This window comes from Nicotiana tabacum, chromosome 6 (genome assembly GCF_000715075.1).
Source record: "Nicotiana tabacum cultivar K326 chromosome 6, ASM71507v2, whole genome shotgun sequence".
In the NCBI taxonomy this organism is placed as follows: Eukaryota; Viridiplantae; Streptophyta; class Magnoliopsida; order Solanales; family Solanaceae; genus Nicotiana; species Nicotiana tabacum.
The window spans coordinates 143974038-143998179 of record NC_134085.1 but is presented as its reverse complement, the minus strand read 5'-3'; the positions used below and the strand labels follow the sequence as shown (position 1 = coordinate 143998179).

The 24142-nt window shown below is 37.9% G+C and overlaps 1 protein-coding gene and 1 long non-coding RNA gene across 2 annotated transcripts; both read left to right on the top strand.

The window, feature by feature from the left end:
- The first annotated feature begins 10377 nt into the window (after positions 1-10377).
- LOC142182086 (uncharacterized) lies at positions 10378-11028 on the top strand. Its single transcript, XM_075256009.1, has one exon. It carries the CDS (start codon positions 10378-10380, stop codon positions 11026-11028), a length of 651 nt encoding a protein of 216 aa, XP_075112110.1.
- Positions 11029-16340: 5312 nt separating this feature from the next.
- On the top strand, positions 16341-21606 carry LOC107789154 (uncharacterized). Its single transcript, XR_001648792.2, has 3 exons — positions 16341-16825; positions 17791-17918; positions 21315-21606. It is a non-coding gene; the product is annotated as an uncharacterized LOC107789154 (long non-coding RNA).
- The last annotated feature ends 2536 nt before the right edge of the window (positions 21607-24142 follow it).

The window sequence follows — 24142 nt, the reverse complement described above, 5'->3', positions numbered from 1 at the left end:
GCTGAATGTCGACCTTCTTCACCCGCCAGAACGGCAAATAACGAGAAAGTTCAATGCCACCATCAATGAGGCGGTCAGCAAAGAAGTTGATAAGTTGCTCGTTAATGGCTCCATCAGAGAATCAAAATATCCTCAGTGGGTCGCCAATGTGGTCATGGTAGAAAAGAAGAACGGGAAGTGGCGGATGTGTGTCGACTTCACCGACCTAAACAAAGCATGCCCGAAGGATTCTTTTCCATTACCACATATCGACCAGCTCATCGATGCAACTGGGGGACACGAATTACTAAGCTTCTTAGACGCTTATTCTGGTTACAACCAAATTCTAATGGCTGAAGAAGACCAAGAAAAGACCACTTTCATCACTCACCAAGGAACGTACTGCTATAAAGTCATGTCGTTCAGACTCAAGAACGCAGGGGCGAGGTATCAAAGGTTAGTCACCAAGATATTCAAAGAACAACTCGGTAAGACCATGAAGGTTTACATCGATGACATGCTAGTGAAGTCGAAAAAAATAGGATCACATTGGTCATATAAAGGAAGCCTTCGAGATATTGAGGCGGTACGGAATGAAACTGAATCCTGAAAACTGTGCCTTCGACGTAACCTAAGGAAAGTTCCTTGGTTTTCTTGTGTCACAAAAAGGTATCGAAGTCAACCCAGATCGGATCAGGGCCATCGAAGGAATACCAGAGACATTAACCAGCAAGAAGTAGGTGCAGAAATTAATAGGACGAATAGCCACTCTGTCGAGGTTCATTTCACGATCATCAGACAGATGCCATAAATTCTTCAATGTACTAAGGAAAGACCACGGGCTGTAGTGGAATTCAGAATGCGTTGAAGCCTTGAGAAAAGTGAACGCGTATTTGTCCTCACCGCCACTACTCATCAAGGTAGACCCGGGCGAATGCCTACTAGTGTACCTAGCAGTCTCCAAAGTCGCGGTAAGTGCAGTCTTGGTCCGCGAAAACAAAGGTACACAATCTCCGATTTACTATATCAGCAAAACCTTAATTGGTGCCGAAACAAGGTACCCTCACCTTGAGAAACTAGCTTTGGCATTATTCGTAGCTTCACGAAAGCTTAGACCATACTTTCAATGTCAGCCCATAAAGGTGGTGACTATCGTCCCCCTCAGGGGCACCCTACACAAACCCGAGCTATCGGGTAGGTTGGCCAAATGGGCCATAGAATTAAGTGATCACGATATAACATACCAACTAAGAACTACTATAAAGTCGCAGGTGCTCGCCGATTTCATCGCCGATTTCAGCGCGGAAATATTGCCTGAAGTATAGCAAGAGGCGCTCCGCGCTTCCGCACATTCCGACCTCTAGGTCCTCTACACCGACGGCGCATCTAATGCATCGGGATTAGGACTGGGACTCGTCCCCGAGGTTCCTACGGGCAAAGTAATTTGCCAGTCCATACGATGCCCCGAGATGACTAACAACGAGGCCGAGTATGAGGCTGTGATTGCAGGATTGAAATTAGCCCTTAAATATGGCACTCGACGACTTGTCCTCCATTGCGATTCTCAACTCGTGGTGAACCAAGTCACTGGGACTTTCCAAATCAAAGAACAGAGACTACAAAAGTACCAGTCAGAAATTCATAAACTGCTGCCAAAATTCGATGAATGCCGCCTCGACCAGATACCCTGGGCACAAATAGTCTCGCCAAGCTAGCGGCAGCTACCAGAAATATCAACAAGGAAAATGTGGTCACTCTTCTCCATTCCTCAGTAGACCAGGTCGAGGTACATTCTGTAAACTTAACTTGGGACTAGTGCAATGGTATCGTAACATATTTGCAGGACAAAACGATCCCACAAGATAAGAAAGAAGCTAAAAAGCTTTGAATATAGGCAGCCATATACAACATCGTAAACTGTGATCTTTATAAGAGAACGTTCGGCAACCCCCTGGCCAAGTGTCTTAGACTAAATCAAACACGGCGAGTACTAGAATAAGTATTCGAGGGGCATTGTGGCTCCCACATGGGAAACCGCGCCCTCGTTCGATGCCTCATCCGCGCCGGATACTACTGGCCTACAATGAAAAAAGAGGTCGCGGATTACATCAGGAAGTGTGAACAGTGTCAAAAGTATGCCCCTATGATACACCAAGCAGGGGAACTCCTGCATTCAGTCACTTCGCCATGGCCATTCATAAAGTGGGGGATGGATATTGTCGGACCCCTCCAGGCAGGACGAGGTAAGGTACGCTTCCTTTTGGTTTTAACTGACTATTTTTCTAAATGGGTGGAAGCAGGTGCATACACTCAAATACGTGAGCAAGAAGTTATCACGTTCATATGGAAAAATATAATATGCCGCTTCGGCATTCCTAAAGAAATAATTTGTGACAACGGACCTCAGTTCGTCGGAAAGAAAACGATCGAGTTTTTCGAAAAATGGCGTATCAAGCGAATTCTCTCCACACCATACCACCCCGCCGGCAACGGTCAAGCCGAATCCTCAAATAAAATGATGCTGAACATATTGAAAAAGAAGCTCGAGGACGCCAAAGGGCTATGGCCTGAACTGCTTCCAGAAGTACTATGGGCATACCGCACTATGCCAAAAACTAGCACAAGAGAGACGCCATCTACACTAGTCTACGGGACTGACACGGTTATACCCGTCGAAGTCGGAGAACCTAGCTTGATATACTCCAACGAAAACGGACCAAGCAACGAATAAAGTAGGCTACAAGATCTGGATGAAGCCAAGAAACGAAGAGATATGGCCCACGTAGGAATGGTAGCCCAAAAGCAACAAATAGAAAGGTACTATAATAAGAAGGCCAAAGTACGACCGCTCAAGTTCGGAGACTACATCCTCAAAACTTAAACACAAGCAGAGAAAGACCCTAATGAGGGAAAACTGGGAACAAACTGGGACGGACCATATAAAATCACGGTGGCAGCAAACAAAGGAGCATTCCAGTTAGAAACAATGGAAGGAAAACTACTCCAAAATAATCAGAATGTCGCCCATCTCAAATACTTCCACTTCTGAAAGGAGGCGCCACCTAAGTCATACTCTTTTTCCCTCATCCGGGTTTTATCCCAATCGGGTTTTCTCGGTGAGGTTTTTAATGACGCGGCAAGGGGGACGTCTCGAGGTCCGAAGTATTGTTCATTACCCAGCCCGTCGACATGATCTCCAAAGCAAAGTAGTGAAGGGACTGGATATAGATAATCAAATCTCTATTGTATGTACAAAGTCGACATGTCTTTCCTACAAGATTATAATCAAATCTCCATTGTATGTACAAAGTCGACATGTATTTCCTATAGGAATATAATCAAACCTCCAATGTATGAACGGAAATACCAATGGCCAAGGCCATCAACGAAAATATGAGTTCGGCCTCATTCGAACTACGACGGGATCCTACTTCGATGACAGTTCGAAGGTAACATCCCAATAGCCAAGGCTATCAACGAAAATATGAGTTCAACCTCATTCGAACTACGACGGGATCCTACTTCGATGACAGTTTGAAGGTAACATCCCAATAGGACAAGGCCAACGACGAAAATATAAGTTCGACTTCACTCGAACTACGATGGGATCCTACTTCGACGACAGTTCGAAAATAGCATCCCAAAGGCTAGAGCCATTGCCAAAAGAAAAAGGGATCGACCTCACCCAAAGCAAAATCAGCTTAATAGTTCAACAAGTACCCTGGATACTATAGATATTACAAAGATCATCACTGAATCGACAAAAACAATTCTTCATTGCAACAAAATATTACTTACACCTATATTTACAACAGGCTCAAGCATGCCCTTACAAAAATCCCAAAGCAAAAAGTAAGTACAAACAAAAAGTTACACATCATCCCCGGTTGGATACGCATCTTCATACAAAGAGTTAGAAGTAAGACGATTCGCATCATCAGAGTTGATGTCATCCCCGTCAGGTATAAGAGGGTCCTACCCGCATGCCTCACGAGCTTCACGAGCTTCGGCATGCACGCCTTGAAGTTCTACTTCATATGCCCTCATTTTAGCATGAAGAGCCTTGTACATGTCAAGTCAGGCCTCAACATGAACCCACAACTCATATAAGCGATGAGGAACGACCGGATCGGCCGAGGCATGAGACGTAGAAGGTTGTGAGCGTCGACTCGCATCCTCCATTCTCAGTGAGGCCACTTGCCCATTCAACACAGATAGCTCCGCCTCCAACTCCTTAACACGCCCCTTAAGCCCCGCTACCTTAAGCTTGGATGCCTCCTTCTCCTTGATCAGCTCTGACCTACAAACACGAAGGGTATTTTCCAAAACCGTTGTTTCAGAAATAGCAGTCGCCAGCTTATCGGCACTGACACTTAGCTCGCCCGTAAGCCCCTCGATCTCCACTGCCTCAGTACCCAATTCAGCGGTCAAACTGGCCACCTTTGCTTGCAAGTCGACATTCTCGGCCATCACCTACTACTTAACTCAAGCTCATCCTCCTTCACCTTAAGGGAGGCCTCAAGTTCACTGTTGCAGGCGACATCCTTCATAAGCTCCTCATCCCGCTCCCTCAGCTCCTCGACCTTGCATGCCAGTTGGTCTTCCCTCTGTTTAAGTCCCTCACGGAACAATTGAAAATCAGGGTCCTGATTATAAATGTCGGCCATTGTACGATGCTTAACGTGATATTGTTGATATTTGAAGGACATCTTCCCGTAGATGGCCGTCCTCTTTCTTTCCCGGCGCTCGCGCTCGGTCTCCATGATAAGGGTCTAGCATAAAAAGAAAGAAGTTAAGATAAAAAGACAAGTTAATAATAACAACGCAAGCCCAACGATGAAAAGGAAAAGAAATACACCTACCCGTAAGGCCATGTTGGCGATGTTCTGAGACAACTCCATGTCGCTATTGCTCTAAGCACCTCGCTCTTAGGGGCAGTACATAGAGGGGCTAAAGCAGACGCCACTTGATCGCAGTGTGACAACAGGTTGTAGTCCCTCGGGACAACTATATGACAATCAGACCCTTCCACTTTGACCTCTCAGGGGCAGCACATAGAGGGGCTAAAGCATACGCCACTTGATCGCAGTGCGACAATAGGTTGTAGTCCCCTGGAACAACTATATGACGATCAGACCCTTCCACTCTGACCTCTACGTGAGTATAGTGCCCTACAAACTCATGAATGCCCTCCGAGTCGACATCTGAACCCGAGCCTCCGCCTTCGACACGCAAGCCTCCTCCAACATTAGATGACGTGCCACCCTCAGCGGAGCCCATAGAGCCGGCTCCTGGGTAAATCCCTTCCGTTTGGGGAGACCTCCCCGCTAAGATTGCGTTGGCCATTAATGTGGGCACAGGTGCCGTCTGCGACGCCCTACTTCTACTGGCGTCCACAGCCACGTCCTTCCCAAGCTCCACTCTCCTCATTTTTCGTAGTAATGACTTATTCCCTTTAGAGGATTCGTCCAAGAGGTGAGGGGTCGGTACGGAAGAAGCCTCCTCCCTCACGACCATATCTCGAGAGGGACCTTCCATTTTAATTGGTTGAGGACAACCCCCTCGAACAGATTCAGTCAAAGTAAACTACATTCCTGTAGCAGTGATAGCCTATCGGAATGCAGGGACTGGTGCCCTCCGCCTGGAAGCTCCTCGACCTATCGTCATGAAGAGTCGTATCAATAGACGATGATGTATAACTGACAAAGTGATATAAGGGAAAATATTTACCAGATGAAACTCTCAAGCCGTAACATTTTATGAAGGTGGGCTAATCTCGGATCTCCACTACATGGGTCAACAGACGGGTTACCCAATCCCTTATACCCGTAATAGGGAGGGGTGGATGCCTCATAGCTACAAACGAGAAGCAAACAAATCCTATAATAAATGAAAAGGAAAAGAAAGATTAAAATAAGTGGCGACACTTACGAGTCTCGTTCCACCGCTCCGGGAACCTGGCATGGTCAGAGACAATGTGTTTAGTTTTGACAAAGAAGTACTTATGCCAAAACTTACGACTTGCTCGGTCGTGTCCCAACCACCAGCCCTTTTGTTCCACGGTGCCTCAAATGCACCATAGTGCCCTTGTGGAAGCTGGGCGAGAACAGGTGCAAGAGGTGGTGAATAGTAACCTCGCATCCCACCAACTCCGCATACTTTGTCAACAACAGGAGTATCTTGAGCGTGTATGGTGAAAGTTGCACCGGGCAAACTTGGTAGAATCTACAAAACTCCTCCACTAATGGAAGGAGGGGGAAAGAATGACCAATCACGAAAGGGTACTCGTAAAAAGCGTAGTACCCAGGTCTATGGATTTCCAAGAAATCCCTTCCCACTGGAACCAAGTCAACATGAGCGGGGATGTTATACTTTGTACGGAGAGCGTCAATATGAACTTGTTCCATTTCAGAGAGCACGGGGGTAGGAGTAGGAATAGGAGGAGGATCCTTGAGGAAGTCGCTTCGAGACATGGGGTGTCTCGGCATCAACTCCTCCACCGTGGGAAAACTATCCCCCTCTTCCACCATCATATCCTCACCGTCGGAGGGGGTGCCACAGACAACGGGGTGGCCTCAGAAACCCCCTCACGAGATCAATGCATTCTTGGCATTTCTTTTGATGAAAAAGGTATTAGAACATCAGAGAAGGTTGTGAACGAAGAATGGGAGAAAAAGAAGTAGAAGGTTGTTAGAATGAACTTGGGAGGGATGAGAAAGGCTAACCGAAAATGAAATGGCCAAGAGTTTTTGAAAAAACAAACGCTCCACCTATTTATAGGATTGGGTGGTGCCAGAAGCGGAAGGTTGCAGAGTGGCACCGAAATCGAAGCGACAAGCCATCAACCCTGTCTCGAAAACACGCACGTGGAGATGACGTCATTTAAAATACACTATTTGGTGTCTTGCTGTGCACGCTGACCGACTATTAATGGCCAAGGCGTAACATTTCGTAAGACCAAATTTCTCCATAAGAGCGAGTGGTGTCCGCTCATCGAGGACGCACCAAGTTGCAACCTCGACAAGCGGAGGGACTAACAGTACGGGTCCAAATTTGGACGACCACGATCGTTGATGAGTTCGACAAGCGACGAGATCCTTGCAGCTCGACATTCTGCAGGAGATGATAGACGAGCGAACAAGAGGCCGTATGACTTTTGCAGTTGTGTAGGTCCATTAGGGAGCATTAGGAATATTCTTTCGAATATTCTCTGACTTGTCTTTTAGGGCTTAGAAGGGGTTTGTCCCTTAGATATATGGCGTAAAAACAACCTTGTAGGAGGCCTCTTCACCATTCTTCTAACTAAGAATACTCGTTGTAACACTTGTTTACAAAAACAATTGATATCATTATGTTTGATTATCCATCTTGATAAGGTAAAGAAGTATTACCTTTTGTAGTTACCTTGTATATCTTTTGTTTTAGAGATTATTATACTTAGCTAAGATTTACCCCATCACTTTCTTTAATTGATTTATTCAAAAAGATTTCAATATCTTTTGAATCAAACAAACCATGTTCGTTATTCATGTATTTTACAAATAAAAACTGATTAACTTGCTCGCAAAATTCCCTTGGAGTATGTTAAATTGTCCATTAAGCGAGTTTTAGCGCAGCCAATGCGCAAAAGTGGAGATTGGTGGGGGCTAGATAGGGGTTTGCTGCATTCCTAATTTTATACTTTTAATCTTAACACTGTAAACTTCACATGTTTTATTCCCTTAAAGAATTTACATTTAAGGGGACGTCCATTCATATGATAAATTCAATTTTACACCCATTCTTAATTTACTTGCGTGCCTCTGTAGCTTTGCCTTTGCCAACTGATGAAGCACATTGTTCTGGATAGGATTCCAATTCTCTTGTTTGAGCAAAATGGAACAAACCACCTTTTTCTTTAATGTATATATATTAGTATATGTCGAAAAGAATATAATGGAGACCTTGAAAGGTGAAAATATTATTTTTACTCGATGTTACATTAAATCATACTAAATGACCATAGTTAAATAACAAAATGAAATGAGAATGTGCATTAATTAACTTATAATTTAGTGATAATAATATATGTGAAGACGTTTGCCATGCATTTATTAATTATTTAGTGTAAACATCGGATGTGAATAGTGTTTATGAAAAAGGTTCTCACAAATTAAGAATAATACTACTTTATTTCGATCTCCTTTTTCGTTTCTTCTTTAACTTGGGCACAATAATACTGTTGCAAGTTGCAAAATGGATAAGCTAAAGAATAAAAACTTATGGAAGCTGTATTTTCCACGTACGTGAAAACTGAAGTCAGATAAACTTGCCGAAGGTCTGATAATTTGAGAAGAGGAGTGTATATATATTCTAATGGCAAATGATTAATCTTGTATTGCAATTATTTGTAGTTGACATCTCTCTAGAAGGATGAGTGAGCTGTCCTCTTTTATTCAAGTAATCGCTTTCCCAAACATGTTCATGGATGTTGAGATTCATTGAAATTGATTTATGCTGAATTAAGAGTGGTCCTCTAAAAGTAATTAATAAGTTCAATTGGGTTCAAGAAATAGCTAGCTAGAAATTTTTTAGGTTATGGTATATTTTACTAGTTGTACAAAAGACAGTGTTGGTAATACACAAAAATAAATGAGCTATGAATGTCCAATAATCGAGTCCTCGTGGTTATATTCACGAAAAAAAAAATTTATATCTCCCATTTTTACCTCCAACTTGGGTTAGTGTCCTGCGGTATTAATGAAATGGTCAAATATCTAATGAGTACACATATATTCCTATCGAGTCCAAAAAACAACTCATCCATCCTAGAAATGAAAGTCCAAGAGTCAAACCTTTCTGAATTTTGTTTTAAATTCGGAAATTGGTTCTCTCTTTTCTTAAATAAAATCCAGCACAATAAGAAGCTACATAAAGAAAATACGTATGAGGATCACTTTTTTTAATTTTCGATCTTATTATAAATAAATAAATAAATAAATAAAGTCCTTTAAACGTTTGCCTATAAATTGGAAGACCTGTTTCATGAAGTCAAATTTGAAATAACGTCCACATCATATTTCTGACAAGAAATTAAGTTGATACATAGTACTACTATATGTCAATTGTTTGAGCTGTGTAGGAGTGGCAACTATGCAGTAGCCGTCACTTGACACTGAATGCTTCGTCCTTTCCCTAAGCCCGTTGTGAGCATATTTATTCTTTCTTCTCCAACAGTTTTTCTGACCGATAGTGTTTTTTATTAAACATATTTTTTTCAAACTTAAAGATGTTTGGAAAAGCTTTTACAAGAAAAAAAATATATTTAATTAGAAACAGAAAAAGTAACTTCTTTTTAAAAGTACTTTTTAAAATTTATTTTTTGAAAAAAATATACACAGAAAAACTTTTTAAAAACTTGATTAAATAATAATTGTTGCTCAAAAAGTACTTTTTAAATTAATTAACCAAACACAAGATTGTTTTTCACCAATTTATTTTTTTTAAAAACACATGAAAAACTTTTCAAAACAAGCTGATTTTAGAAATTTGACCACACATACTAAATTATGGAGTTGCAAGTTGCAAATGTCAAAAGTGTTTGACCCAAAAACAATTTTTGAGGTCAAAGCATGATTGTACCCTTTCTTCCGTATAAAAGTGTTAATCTTCCAATAACAGAGAATAGCAATAGAATGTTGTAATTGTTGGAATAATTCAGTAGTTTTCGATAGGGATACAAAAAATGGAATGGGGTTCAAATAGTAGTATCATTCGTAATTGTTTGCCTTGTCTAGCTCCTGCATGTTACCGTATTTTATTGCCTTAAATGTCCGTTATGTAATTGATTTTTAATGGTTAAGGTAATGATGGCAAATTGCGCGTAATTAGTGATGACTGATCCTTTTAATATTTGTAGTTATTAATGATTGTATCTGCCAGTCCCGTAATTATATTCTTATGTGTCAAGTTTGTTGAATATGGTTAAACAAGCTGACTATACTAGAGTTAAGTTAAGAAGAAGAGTTAGTGGTTAAGAAGTTAGTTAGGTAATTAAATGTTAGTTAAGAAAGTAGTTAGTAATGTAGCATTGTGTATATATACTCTGTACTCTCTCTGAATGAAGTAGAGGATTTCATTTTCTCAAATTCACAAAGCCAGTGATCTCATTTCCTTCTCTCCTCTCTTCTCCTTCTTCCTTATAACCATAACTACTTAACTGTAATTGAGCTTTAACTGCCATTGCCATGGCTGTTTATATGGTATCAGAGAATCTAGCTCGCTTGTTAGCTCACCAGCATTCGATTAGTCACAACACTTTTGACTCACAACTTTGAAGTGTCTGAAAGTGATTCAAAATCGAATCTAGGGTTTGAGATTTGAGCGAATTCTTAAAATCGCTGCTACTCAGTTGTTGAAATGGCGATTGAGGATAATTCTTCACCTTCTGATGCTCCACACACTCGCGCTACTGGTACGAGTACCTTCACAGCTGGAACCACAAGTTTCCCTATCATTGACCACAATCATCCTCTGTACCTTCAACCAACTGATACTCCAGGTAGCTCCTTGATTTCTCTTCAATTGAATGGATCGGATAATTATGCATTGTGGAGTAGTGCTACGAGAGTTGGTTTACTAGGAAAAAGCAAATTAGGTTTTGTTTATGGACACTTTCCTAAGTCTAGTTTCGAACTTGCCCTTCATGATCTCTGGGAGAAAGTGAATGATGTAGTATTATTGTGGATTATGAATTCTGTTAGGCCTGGTCTTTTGAGCAGTGTTCTGTATGCATTTGATGCACACAACGTATGGAAAGACTTGAAGGAGAGGTTTGACAAAGTTAATGGATTCAGAATACTATACCTACATAGAGAAATTCACACCCTCACGCAGGACACTATGACTGTGACTGATTACTTCACTAAGCTAAAGGATTTATTGGATGAATTTGATGCGCTTCTGCCATGTCCTGGCTGCCCTTGCCCAGAATCAAAGAAATATGCTCAGCACTTTGAATCTAATAGACTTCTGCAATTTCTTATGGGCCTAAATGAGTCATACTCATAGGCTAGAAGTCAAATCATGATGATGACTCATATTTCTAGCATCAATAAAGCATACTCAATGCTTGTTGATAAGGAGAGTCAAAGGAATCTAGCAAATTTCACTCAAGCAGTGCAAGTCACTGAGACTCTAGACAGTATTGCACTCTATAGCAACAAAGGGACTAACAACTTAGGAAGTCAATTTAAACCAACTGGTAACTACACGCAAAAGAAGAGTCAAGTTCAATGCGAATACTGTCACTTCAAAGGACACACAAAGGAAAACTGCTACAAGTTGATTACGTATCCTCCTGATTTCAAGTCTAAAAGGAAATGGGCTAGTCCTAGCATCTATTCAAATCATGTTAGTGGTATAGGCTATCTTATAGTAGAAGGCTATAATACGACAAGCTGTTGTCAACAACAAGGTGTTCATCAACAATGTAGAGTTGAAGCTAATCTATCTTAATCCTCACAGACTAGAGGAGGTCACTTAGATTTCACTCAGCCCCAAACAGCACCATGCAAGATACATGTACCCTTCTTTACTCAGGAGCAATACCAACAGATTGTACATTTGCTCAACAAAGGAGCTGAGGAAGGAGCCTCTAGCAAAGCTTCATCTGCAGGTATTATGATATCCTTATTGTCTGAGTATGTTAATCACAACTGGATAGTAGACACAGGTGCATCAAATCATATGACAACAAACCTACAAATGTTAAATAGCTATCAACATATTCTTACATCACAACGAAGCAAAGTTCATTCACCCACATGAACCAATGTCCTAATCTCTCATAAAGAGAATTCTATTGTACTTTAGGATAAGGGCTTCGATAATGTGCTTTATATACCTAATTTTAGGTATAATCTCCTATCCGTATCTCAACTTACCAAAGAACTATAGTGCTTAGTAGTTTTCTTTCCTGACATCTGTATCTTTCAGGACCTCTACGGTGGTCAGGTTATGGGGATTGGTAAGGAAGATTATGGACTCTATCTGCTAAGAGGGAGACTTCCTATTAAGGCTAAGTCAGGCTCTATAACTAACAATAAATGTGCACATGTAGATACTAACACTAGTATGAGTATAACAACTCCTCATTTGTGGCATATGAGGTTAGGTCATGCACCAGTTAATGTAATAAAGAAACACAAGTCTCTTAGTTTCTTGAAGAATGTAACTCTTTGTACTGTGTGTCCATTGGAAAAGCAATCAAAGTTACCCTTCCAACTGAGTAATACTAATTCTAAGTCTGTGTTTAATCTATTGCACTGTGACATATGGGGACCCTATAGAGTTCCCACATATGATGGTAAGAAATACTTTGTGACTATTGTAGATGACTACAGTAGATATACATGGATGTTCCTTATCTCTTCCAAGTCTGACACTATTGTGGTTTTGAGAGACTTCTTAACTAAAACACAAAATGTGTCTTCCACTACTGTTAAGGTGCTCAGAACAGATAATGGCAGTGAGTTCTGCAGCAATGAGTGTCAACAACTATTGTCAGGCCTTGCCATCACTCATCAGACTTCATGTGTCTATACCCCTCAACAGAATGGAGTAGTATAGAGAAAGCACAGAACTATTCTAGAGATAGCTAGATCTATTAGGTTTCAAGCTTAAGTTTCTTTGAAGTTTTGGGGTGAGTGCATCAGTACTACTGTGTATCTCATCAATAGACTACCTTCTCAAGTAATTCACAACAAGTCTCCTTTTGAAATATTGTATTTGCACCCACCTTTTGTGTCATATCTCAAGGTCTTTGGATCCCTTTGCTATGCAACTAGTCCAAAAGAGAGTGACAAGTTTGCTGCTAGAGCCATACCAGCTGTAATGATGGGCTATTCTTCTACTCAAAAGGGATACAAACTGTACTCTCTACACACTACATTTTTTTGTCAATAGAAATGTCATATTTCAGGAGCAGATATTTCCCTTCAAACATATGAGGGATATAGGCACTCCTCTATTTCCAGTCCTGGACTTGGTGTCATCTGTTGACAGTGTTCCTTGTGATGTGATAGCCTCTAGTTCTCCCTCCAGCTCACCACATCAGGAGTCAGCCTCAACACCACATATGGCACCATCTGAGGAAGCCAGTAGTCCTCATGTGTAGCCTCATATTCCTGAGTCAATACCAGCAACTGCAGGTGATGTGATCATATTGAGCACACATCTGAACCAACTATTGATCATACTCTCAGGAGATCTAGGAGGACAGGAAGACCACCTCTATGGTTACAAGATTATATAACTAGCTCAAACAATACATCTTGCCAATATCCCTTGTCTTCTTATGTCACATACAACAATATTACAACCTCCCACTACAAGGTTCTCACAGTATACTCTTCTACTATTGAACCTCAGTCATTTGCAGAAGCAGCTAAGGATCCTAACTGGATAAAAGTAATGCAGTTGAGATTGAGGCTCTAGAAGCTAATCACACATGGAGCATAGTAGATCTTCCCCCCAACAAAATGCCTATTGGGTGCAAGTGGATATTTAAGATTAAGTACAAGGCCTCTGGAGAGATAGAGAGGTATAAAGCAAGGCTGGTAGTTAAGGGCTACATCCAGTAGGAAGGGCTGGACTACACTAAAAAAATTCACCTGTAGCTAAGATGGTCATAGTAAGATCCATTGTTGCTTTTGCTGCCTTTATGAATTGGATCATATACCAAATGGATGTCCACAATGCTTCTTTAAATGGTGATATTTTAGAAGAAGTCTACATACATATTCCTCAGGGGTTTTCTAGACAGGGGAGACTATGAAGATCTGCAAACTTCATAAGTCATTATATGGCCTCAAACAGGCTCCTAAACAGTGGAACAAAAAGCTGACAAAGGCCCTAGTCCAAATGGGATTTTAGCAGAGTCACTATGACTATTCTCTATTCACCAAAAGGACCAATGGTGATATAACAATGGTGTAGTCTATGTAGATGACTTACTAATTACAGGCATTAGTCAGCATCTTCTACAACAAACCAGGGATGAGTTGCAAACCAAATTCAAGATGAAAGGCTCGGGAGAGTTAAAGTTCTTCCTTGGAATTGAATTTGCAAGATCAAGTAAAGGTATTGTGATGTGTCAAAGGAAATATGCCCTATGACCTAGAACTAATAGCTGAAGCTGGACTTGGAGGAGCTAAACCAGTTGGTACACCCTTAGAACTGAACCACATGCTGGCATCTCAGGAGTATGATAAGCATACACAAAGTAACAGCAAGGATGAAAATCTAAAGGATGCAGGTCCTTATCAGAGGCTAGTGGGAAGGCTGTTGTATCTCACCATGACCAGACCAAACTTGGCATTTACAGTCCAAATACTGAGTCAGTACATGCATAGTCCAAAGGTGTACATAAAAGAAGCACCTGGACTAGGCTTGCTCATGCCTGCAAAGAACTCTAACCAATTGTTGGCCTATTGTGACTCAGACTGGGGAGCTTGTCTGCAGACTAGAAGGTCTGTGACAGGTTATCTAGTGAAGTTTGAAGATGCACTAGTCTCATGGAAGTCAAAGAAACAAGAAACATTGTCAAGAAGTTCAGCTGAAGCCAGAAGCATGGCTACATGCACAACAGAGATCACTTGGCTTATTGGACTGTTCAGAGAATTTGGAGTTAATATTTAGCTGCCAGTACAATTAAGGTGTGATAGCAAGGCTGCGATTCAGATTGCTGCCAATCCTATATTTCATGAGAGAATAAAATATATTGACATAGATTGCCACTTCGTACGAGAAAGAATACTGCAGGGCATGATACAAACAAACCATGTCTCTACCAAGGAGCATCTTGCAGATATACTTACAAAGAGTCTTGCAAAAACACAACATGACCATTTGCTACATAATCTGGGGGTGAAGAATCTGTATTCGACTATCAGCTTGAGGGGGAGTGTTGAATATGGTTGAACAAGCTGACTATACTAGAGTTAAGTTAAGAAGTAGAGTTAGTGGTTAAGAAGTTAGTTAGGTGATTAAATGTTAGTTAAGAAAGTAGCTAGTACTGTAGCATTGTGTATATATATTATGTACTCTCTCTGAATGAAGTAGAGGATTTTCATTTTCTCAAATTCACAAAGTCGGTGACCTCATTTCCTTCTCTCCTCTTTCCTCCTTCTTCCTCATAACCATAATTGTTTAACTGTAATTGAGCTTTAACTGTCATTGCCATGGCTGTTAATAAAATTCACATTGTTTCTCATCCAAAAAATCACACAAAGACGGTATATGTGTATATGACTTTGAGGGTATTGCATACATCTTCTGTCTGCATCATTCTTCTTTATCATAATAACTCCAATAACTTGTTATAATTCACATGTCAGAGTCTATTTTTCATTAATACAAAAAGGGAAAAGGAATGAAAATATGTAAGTGTGAAAATGATCATTTCACTATCTAAATAATGACATGTTTCACGTAATTAATTAGGAGGAAGGAGTACTACATAGATGGTAGTGCCAACTAGGAAACCTTTTCGCCTAAGAAAACCGACATTTCTCGAAAATGACAAAATACATATAAGTGCAAGACTAAGTGTGGTGATGAAGATGAACTGATGACTCACGAGTCACATTCCATGATTGTCGCGAAGGCAAACACACACACACACATATATATATATATATATATATATATATAGCCCGCCCATGCAGTTAACGTATCCTTTTTGCCAAAAGACAAAATGGATAGCAAAGGAAAGGAAACAATGGTTGAGATCCAAAATTAACTGGAAAAAATATGACGCGCTTTCATAATTCATATCCTTTTTGTTTATTCGATCAATTAGTCTAATTTGTCTCCATCTTTTGTCATCTAATTCTCTATTCATGCTTATATATAACATCTTCACAGACATATTTTCTGAAGTTTTATATATTACTATCCAATTTGACTTAGGTTGGGTGGTGATGGTGGGGAGCTCCTTCTTTCAACATTCTGTATATATATATTTGTTTTCTTTTTTATTTGTTTGCCTTATGGCAAAGAACAAGGAAACAAAAAGAGAAATGTATCCAATAGTAACTGTTGTTGGTGTCAGTGTATTTTAATATTAAAATTATAATATTAAAGTGTATTATTTTTTATGAGTTAGTGTTTATAAATTGGCAAGAAAGTGATCATTACTTTAGTGTAACTCATGAAATCACTAATGACATAATGTACCACTAAAGATTACATTTTGTAACCACCAATCATGTTCTACAATTTTGTTATCCCACTATTTTATTATTTATTTTATGGAAGAAATTTTACACCTATAAATAGGATGTTTCTTCCTTGTATTGTAGAAAAATATTGTAGCGTGTGTGAAAAAAAGTAAAAATTGGTGTAGTGAAAAAGAAAGTTAAGAGAAGAAGAAAATCTAAGTCTTCAACTTATTATCTACAATTAAAAAGAATATTATTTTGTTGAAGGAAAGTGTTCATTTTGGTGGAGTTTTGGACTCAACAACTTGTCCAGAGTTTATTCGAGTCATATGATATTGTCCGGTTATTGTATCCTGAAAGGGACAAGTCAAGAGTATTACTGCTGGACCGGTGAAAATGCTATTGCAGTGGGCTTGAATCTCCTTAAAGAGAGCAAGATATCCGCGCCTCAACTTGAAGAATATTTATTTAATTTTTTTCATCTTATTTTTCAACTGTAGTTATTTATAATTTTACAAACTATTTTAAGGAGATTCAATTTTTATGCAGTTGAAGAAACAGCGGATATCAAGATAGAAGTTCACTCTATTTATGAGATGGGAAGGTGAAAAAATTTCGACTTGCTTTACTCAAGCGGTGGAAAGGTAAAAACTTTTTACCTTCTATTTTGATGACTTTGTGATTATATTTTTTTATGATTATGAATTTTCATACTTCTAGAAATAGTGGGGGTAAAGGAAATAAAAAATTATTGCATGAAAATTTTGAATATGCATGTATGAGTGAAATGTTGATTAAATCAAAAGAGTGTGATAACTGCATTTTTTATAAGTCTTGGAATAATATCACATGTTATTATTTGCTGCTCTGTTATTGATTTATTAATTTTTGGCGCTAGCATAAATATTATTGGAGAAATTAAAAGTATACCTAGTAGCCATTTTGACATGAAAGATCTGGGTGAGGTAAATTTCATTATTGGAATGAAAATTACTAGAATATGTGATGAAAATTTTCTTGACCAGTCACATTATATTGAGAATTTTTTTTTAAAAAAATATATAAATTTATTAATTGCAAGCATGTTGTAACTCTTTTTGATTCAAGTGTTCACTTCTTTATGTTCAAAGTGAAAATGATGTGATAACTCAAAAAGGTATGCTTGCTTAATTAAATATTTAAGATATGTGACTGATTACACTCGACATCATATTGAGCATGCAGTGTAGTAAATAGCAGGCTCTTCTAATGCGGATTGAAATACTTTATCTGGTGATTCCTATTCTACTACAGGTTATATTTTATTTTTGGGAGGTAGTGCTATTTGTTGGAAGTTTAAAATAAACACTACCATGGAAGCTGAACTAATTTCTTTAGCTTCAGCTAGTGAAGAAGCGAATTGGTTGAGACATTTATTATTTTAAATTCTTTATTTTGAAAAAACCAATTCCTCCTTTTTGTTTAATTTATTGTTTTAGCACCGCTGCTATTGGTAAAGTACAAAACCATTATTACAATAGTAAATCCAGGCCTATAAGGAGAAAAATATAATTTTGTGAGATATTTGACAAGTGGTAATATTAATATTGATTATGCGATAATCTTGCAGATTCACTAACCAAGGCCTTGGCAACAGAAAGGGTTTGGAGCATATCAATGGAGATGGGATTGAAGCCTATAAACTTATAAGTCATATATGACGAAACCCAACCCAGGGACTAGAGATCCTATAACCAGGTTCAATGGGAAGAACGAATCATATAATGGCTTTGTTTGAAATGCATTATTATATTTGTTATTGTTCCATCCCTATAATGTGAGTGTATTTATCCTGTAACGATTTGCTAGGTTGAGTTTTTCTATTAACTCTTAATGAAAATCTGTAGCTCATATGAGTGGGGTATTAGAGTTACAGGAGCACCCTTGACAGATTTCACCTATGTGAGTGTGGAAGTAGGCCGCTTCCTATGAGAATGGACTTATTCTCAAAAATGCTCATGAAAATTAAGATAACACAAGGCTGTAATGTGTTGCTAATAAAGCTCATGTCAACATCTTAATTATTATGTGTAAGCAGTGATACTTTATTTTCCTATAATAGTCATAATTCAAGTATGAGACTACTAGAGTGATGTAATCTGCCAGAGTTCAATCCACGTAATAGTAAGTAATCTGCCAAAAGCAACACAATATTTTATTTTACAGAGGAAAATGATCAAAAATAAACCTATCCTGATCAACAAGCACATCCAACTTTTCGTATTGATTCATAATAAAAAAAGATGGAATCTAAAGGCATGCAACTTACTATGCTTAATAGAGGGTTTGCCTAGTGTTTGGGATAAGAAAGGCAGGGAGTGTAGTTTAGGCCGACCTTTGCTTAGGATTCAGTTGAGTTGAGATTCTTTGAAATCTTTTGCAAAACATTAAAAATATAATCTCATAATTTATTCTTTTTGTTACTTGTGTACTAAGTATAGGTGTTAAACGGGTCGGGTAAGCCCAATTCCTGATCAGCCTAGACCGGTTAAAATCGGAATCGGTCGGACCAGTTAAAGGGGGCTGGGTTGGGCTGGGTTAGGGGAGACACGCGTGTTGCACCATTCACATTTTAAATACCGGTTACCCGGACCGGTATAACCTGTTAGATGAACAATGCCGTTAAATTGGTTAACAGGCTCGGCCCAGACCGGTTTAACGGTAATTTTTTTTAAAAAAAATCTGGGCCCAGATCTGACCGTTGGCAACGGTCCATTTCAGAAAATGGTCGTTGCCCAACGGATGAATTGCATAATTAGCCCAACTTTGGGGTTTTTTTCTTTTCTTTTTTTAAAACTAAACCCCCTTTCAAACACTGTAAATACCTCCCCCCTCCCCCTCTTCCTTATTTTTTCACTCATCTCTCAATTCTCAATCTCAATGATCATATTCTCTCATTCTTCAATCTTCATTCTTCACCTATTAAAGTGCCATCAACTATTTGGCTTTTTTTTTTTGGAATTTAATTTATCGTAGTATTTATTTTTTGAAGTTTGAACATTGAACTTCAAAATTGGAACAATTGACGTTTCTTCGTGGTAACATTGGAGTTGCGAAATCATCAAATGCTCAATTTATTGCCGAATTCGGTGCACTCCCTCCGACTCTTTCTCTTATTTACTATTTTATTTGCATATTTATTTGTTTTGTTGCTAGTAGTTAAATTTTTACAATATGTTTAATGCTACAAAAAGAGTTTGTAACAAGGCTACTAATCGGAAAAATAAAAAAAGAGGTAGTACTTCAGCTTCAGTATCTGATATTAATTTAAATACCTCTCCAAATATTCCTGAAACATTACCTGATAATAATATAGATTATGAACAATTGCAGGAAGATTTTGCTATAGATGATAATGAATTAGAAATGGAAGATGAGATACCACTTACACCTAGTAGTGTTAGAGCTGCTAGCAGGGGTGGTGGTCATGGTGCTAGTAGTAGACCACCTGTGGCCCCGACTAGTAATCGTAGAAAAAGAAGTAAGGTTTGGAATTTTTTTTGAGGAAATAGAAGGTACTGATAGAGTTAAATGCAAACTTTATAATGATACTTTTAAACATAAGACTGGGGGACAATTAGGAGGGACTGTGACACTTAGTAGACATATGAGAATTGAGCATCCTATAGAATGGGTCCTATAGAATGGGGATCTGATAGAGATGGAAATCAATCAACTCTAAACCCTACTACTGGTGGTCTTGTGAAATATGATAAAATGAAGGATCGTGAGGAGTTAGCAAAAATGATTGTTTTGGGTTGTCTACCTTTTTCTTTTGCTTCTTCATCATATCTTATTATGTATATTCAAAGGATTTACAATCCTTTATTTAAAGGTATCCCTAGAAGTACTTGTAGAGCTGATATCTTTAGACTTCATGGACAATATCAAACATACATACGCTACTTGTTTAGCCACCTTCCTTGTAGAGTTTCTCTAACTTCTGATATTGGCCATGCTGTTAATGAAAATGATTATTTGACAATTACATGTCATTGGATAGATGATACTACTTGTATGCAAAAACGTATTATCACTTTTAGATATGATGAAGATCAGAGTCATACTTTTGCGTTTATAAGTAGTACTATTTGTGAACTTGTTGAATTTTATAATCTCAAGCAAAACGTATTGTGTATGTCTTTTGATAATGCTTCTAACAATAATGCCGCAATTTCAATATTAAAAATGCATTTGAAACCACCTCTTGATGAAATTTTTCATGTTAGGTGTGCATGTTATGTTTATAATTTAATTGTTAAAAGTGGCCTGATTTATTTTCAACTAAGATTACTCATGTTAGAAGAGCAGTTGGTGTTATTCAAGAAAATAATAGATAATCTAGAATAAAGGAATTTAAGAATAAGTGTGTCCAGTATAACCTTAAACCCAGATTCATACCAAACGAAATTGTTACTAGATGGAATTATACATATATATATTTTTAAAATGTTGCTACAAATATAGATTCCCAATAACTGAAGTTGCTAATGCGCATTGTACTGATCCAAACCATATGTTAACAACTACTACTTGGGAGGTCATTAATGATGTTGTTAAATTTTTACATAAATTGTATACAGCTACTGTCGAGTTTTCTGGAGCATATTACCCTACTGTTACTATGGCTTTAGTACATAGAGCTGAAATTTCTTTACTACTCTTTGAATTTAAGAAGAAAGAAAAGTATAGGGATGTTGTTGAAAAAATGCAAGCAAAATTCAAAAATATTTCTTTTCAATTCCTCCGATTTGCTTAATTGGTGCTGTTTTAAATCCTTCTATTAAGATGTCTGATTGTCACCAATTAATGAATGCTTTATATACTTATATGGAGATTGGACCAACTGAAACTCCAGATTTATATACTTGTATGAACAAGCTAAATAAATATTTACAACAATTATATAATTATTATGCAAATGTAATTGATGATGATGCTCGTAGTGTAGGCAATGTTAATCCCACTATGTACTGTACCACTTCTGCTACTGTGGATGATGAAGAAGACCTTGATAGTTTTAATATTTTTTCTACATTTTCTAACACTCAAACCAGTAGCATGAACATTGATGAACTTCAATTCTACTTGCAGAAGCAAAAAGAGCCTCACACAAAGGAATTTTCAACGTTGGGATGGTGGCATGAGAATGAAAAGCAATTTCCTGTTCTTTTCGCTATGGCTCAGGACGTGCTAAATATGCCAATTTCAACTGTTGCATTAGAGAGTGCATTTAGCCAAGCAAGACAACAACTTGGAGACACCCGTCACACATTGGGAAGCAATGTTTTGGAAGTTTTAGTATGTTTCAGAGATTGGATTAGATCGGAACGAAGAAATCAAGGACGTGAAGATGTTGATAGCCCAGCAGACGAGGAACTTGGAGATATATAACACATGGTAACCCATCCGAATTTAACATTCCAAAAGAAGGTCACTCAATTTATATTGATTATGAAGAACTTACTAAGGCAATGCAAAACCTTTGAATTTACTCTTTTTTGGTTAATTTACTTGTTGTTAAATGTAAACCTTTCAATTTGTAAGTTTGAATTTTGAAATAAATGTAGCACTTGCAATTTATAAGTGCAATTTTTTCCATCTTCCTTGTATTCTTTATATTAATAAAAAGTATTAATATAAGTTACAATAGTTATACAAAATACAAAAAAAAAAATTAAAAATACACTAAACCCGGCCCGGTCCGGCCCCTCAACCCGTAACCCTTACGGTTCAATTTTTACCCGGATGAATCCGAACCCGTTAAACCCGGTAAGCCCCAACCCATAATCGGCCCGGACCATAACCCGTACGGATCCAAAAAAATCCCAACCCAACCCGGCCCGGCTCACCCGTTTAACACCCTTGGTACTAAGGCCACTTTCGTGACGCGCCCAAATTCTTGGCAAAACGCAGTTGTGACCATAGTTTATCTTTAAAATGCATAATCTCTTCAGAGGGAAAAAATGATCAAGGACCCACTAATTACTTTCTTCTTACTTTTCTGATTGTGTGATTTTTTTTTTTTTACTTTTTTAGAACTTTTCAATATTCCAAAAGTGAACTTAAGGAGGAAGTTCCATGGTGGCCTTCAAAAGATCGATATGATACTTTCAATTTCTATGCAATTTTCAGAAATTCATATTTATTGTAGATTATTTAAATTTTTGATTTTGATATAATGTTTGAAAATGAGAAAAGGAAGGAATTTATCTCCATTGAAAATGTGGGGCGATTAATGGGAATGGCAATTGACTACGTTTCAAGAGGCACCTCTGGAGGAGATAAAATATTGATTTTACTTAACAACTCTATTATGCTAAATTAAATAGCAATATAATCCACTCTTTTTCTCTTCGAAATAGCAACATAATCTAGTTTTTGCATATAAATATGGCAATTTCATTAAATATTTTTCTCCTCAGAATTATGATATATTTTTTGAAAGTGATTACATGCAAGTGGAAGAATATTTGGCATGATCATGACACATGCCACATGCCATGATTGTCATAGAGACAAACATAAAATAGCCTACCAAAAGACAAAATTTGTACCTAAAAAAGAGCAATGGTAATTTTCATGATTCAAGAAGTGCTCCAATTGACGTAACTTCCATGAGTTTTTGTGCCTATCTAATCTATTTTAGTTTAATTTGTCTTCATCTTTTTGTCATCCACATTTGGTAAATATCCCGTGTATGTATTTTTGTAAGACTTACGTTTGATGACTCCAATACATGTGATCTGCATGCCTTCTTATATTACGTGCCAACCCGCATTATTAAAGCTAGCTGGTTGATTGAAGAGGATACCATTAAATTGGAGTTGTTGACAGGATCGAAACTTGACGGTGAAAATTGTAAATCATATGTATTGATAGTATTAAGATTTTATCAGTATATTTTAATCTGTAATAGTAAGTTAACTACTTTACCAAATTATTATTGGAGTAATACTAATTATCATAAAGTTACTTACACAATTATTTTACATGAACTAATTGTGTAGATATATTTTTTATAATGCATATAAGTGCATTTACTGCTCTATGACGACGGACAGCTAATAGAATTATCTGTATCCCTTTCGTCTTTATACTTTATTGTCAAATCCAAAAAAGGACGACGTAATCAGCTTACGCAGTGGTGTGTAACTAGTTAATATAGTACTGTAATACATCACTAGTGATCACTAATTCGTTTGGATAATGACTTTCTAGTACTGCTTTATGGTCCAAAAGCAATAGGGTATCTTTTTATAATATAGTTGGAAAATTGCTGCAGCCGAAACTGCTGATGCTTAGTCCTATATTGTTTCTCTAAACTATAAATCTTCTCAAATTATTCCTCTAGCTCTTATACTTCTTTTAGCCGTATATATAGGACGGCCTATTCCATTTTCTGTTTTAGAATATTCTTGCGTTTTATAATATGGCTAAATAAAAAAGAATATAATTCACAGCTTATTAATGGTGGTGATAATATTTCATGGATGTTGATAAGCCATCCTCCACGTGAAGGGCTCCTCATAGTAGAAATATTATTGCTCATAAAACACTGATCTTTTGATTGCACATGTCTCTTGACTTTTGTGTTTGATTCACAATACAGACGTAGACTTTAGCCTCCTCCACATAACTTCTGTATCACGACCCTACTCAGGGGAACAAAGGATAGAAGCACCAAAATCATCTATATCGATTTTGCATAACGTTAGTCGTAGTAATAGTTAGCGTACAGTTGGGTTTTAGTTTTAAGTCTTGTTTGTAACATCGACCAGCCAACTGCAAGTCAATAATTTCGACCAGTAACATGCAGGTGCTTTTTTTTTTTTAAAAAAAAGGATAATAATAACATAATTTTTTTTACTTCTTGACCGAAATTGATATTTACTTCATTTTACATATATTCAAGTAACTTA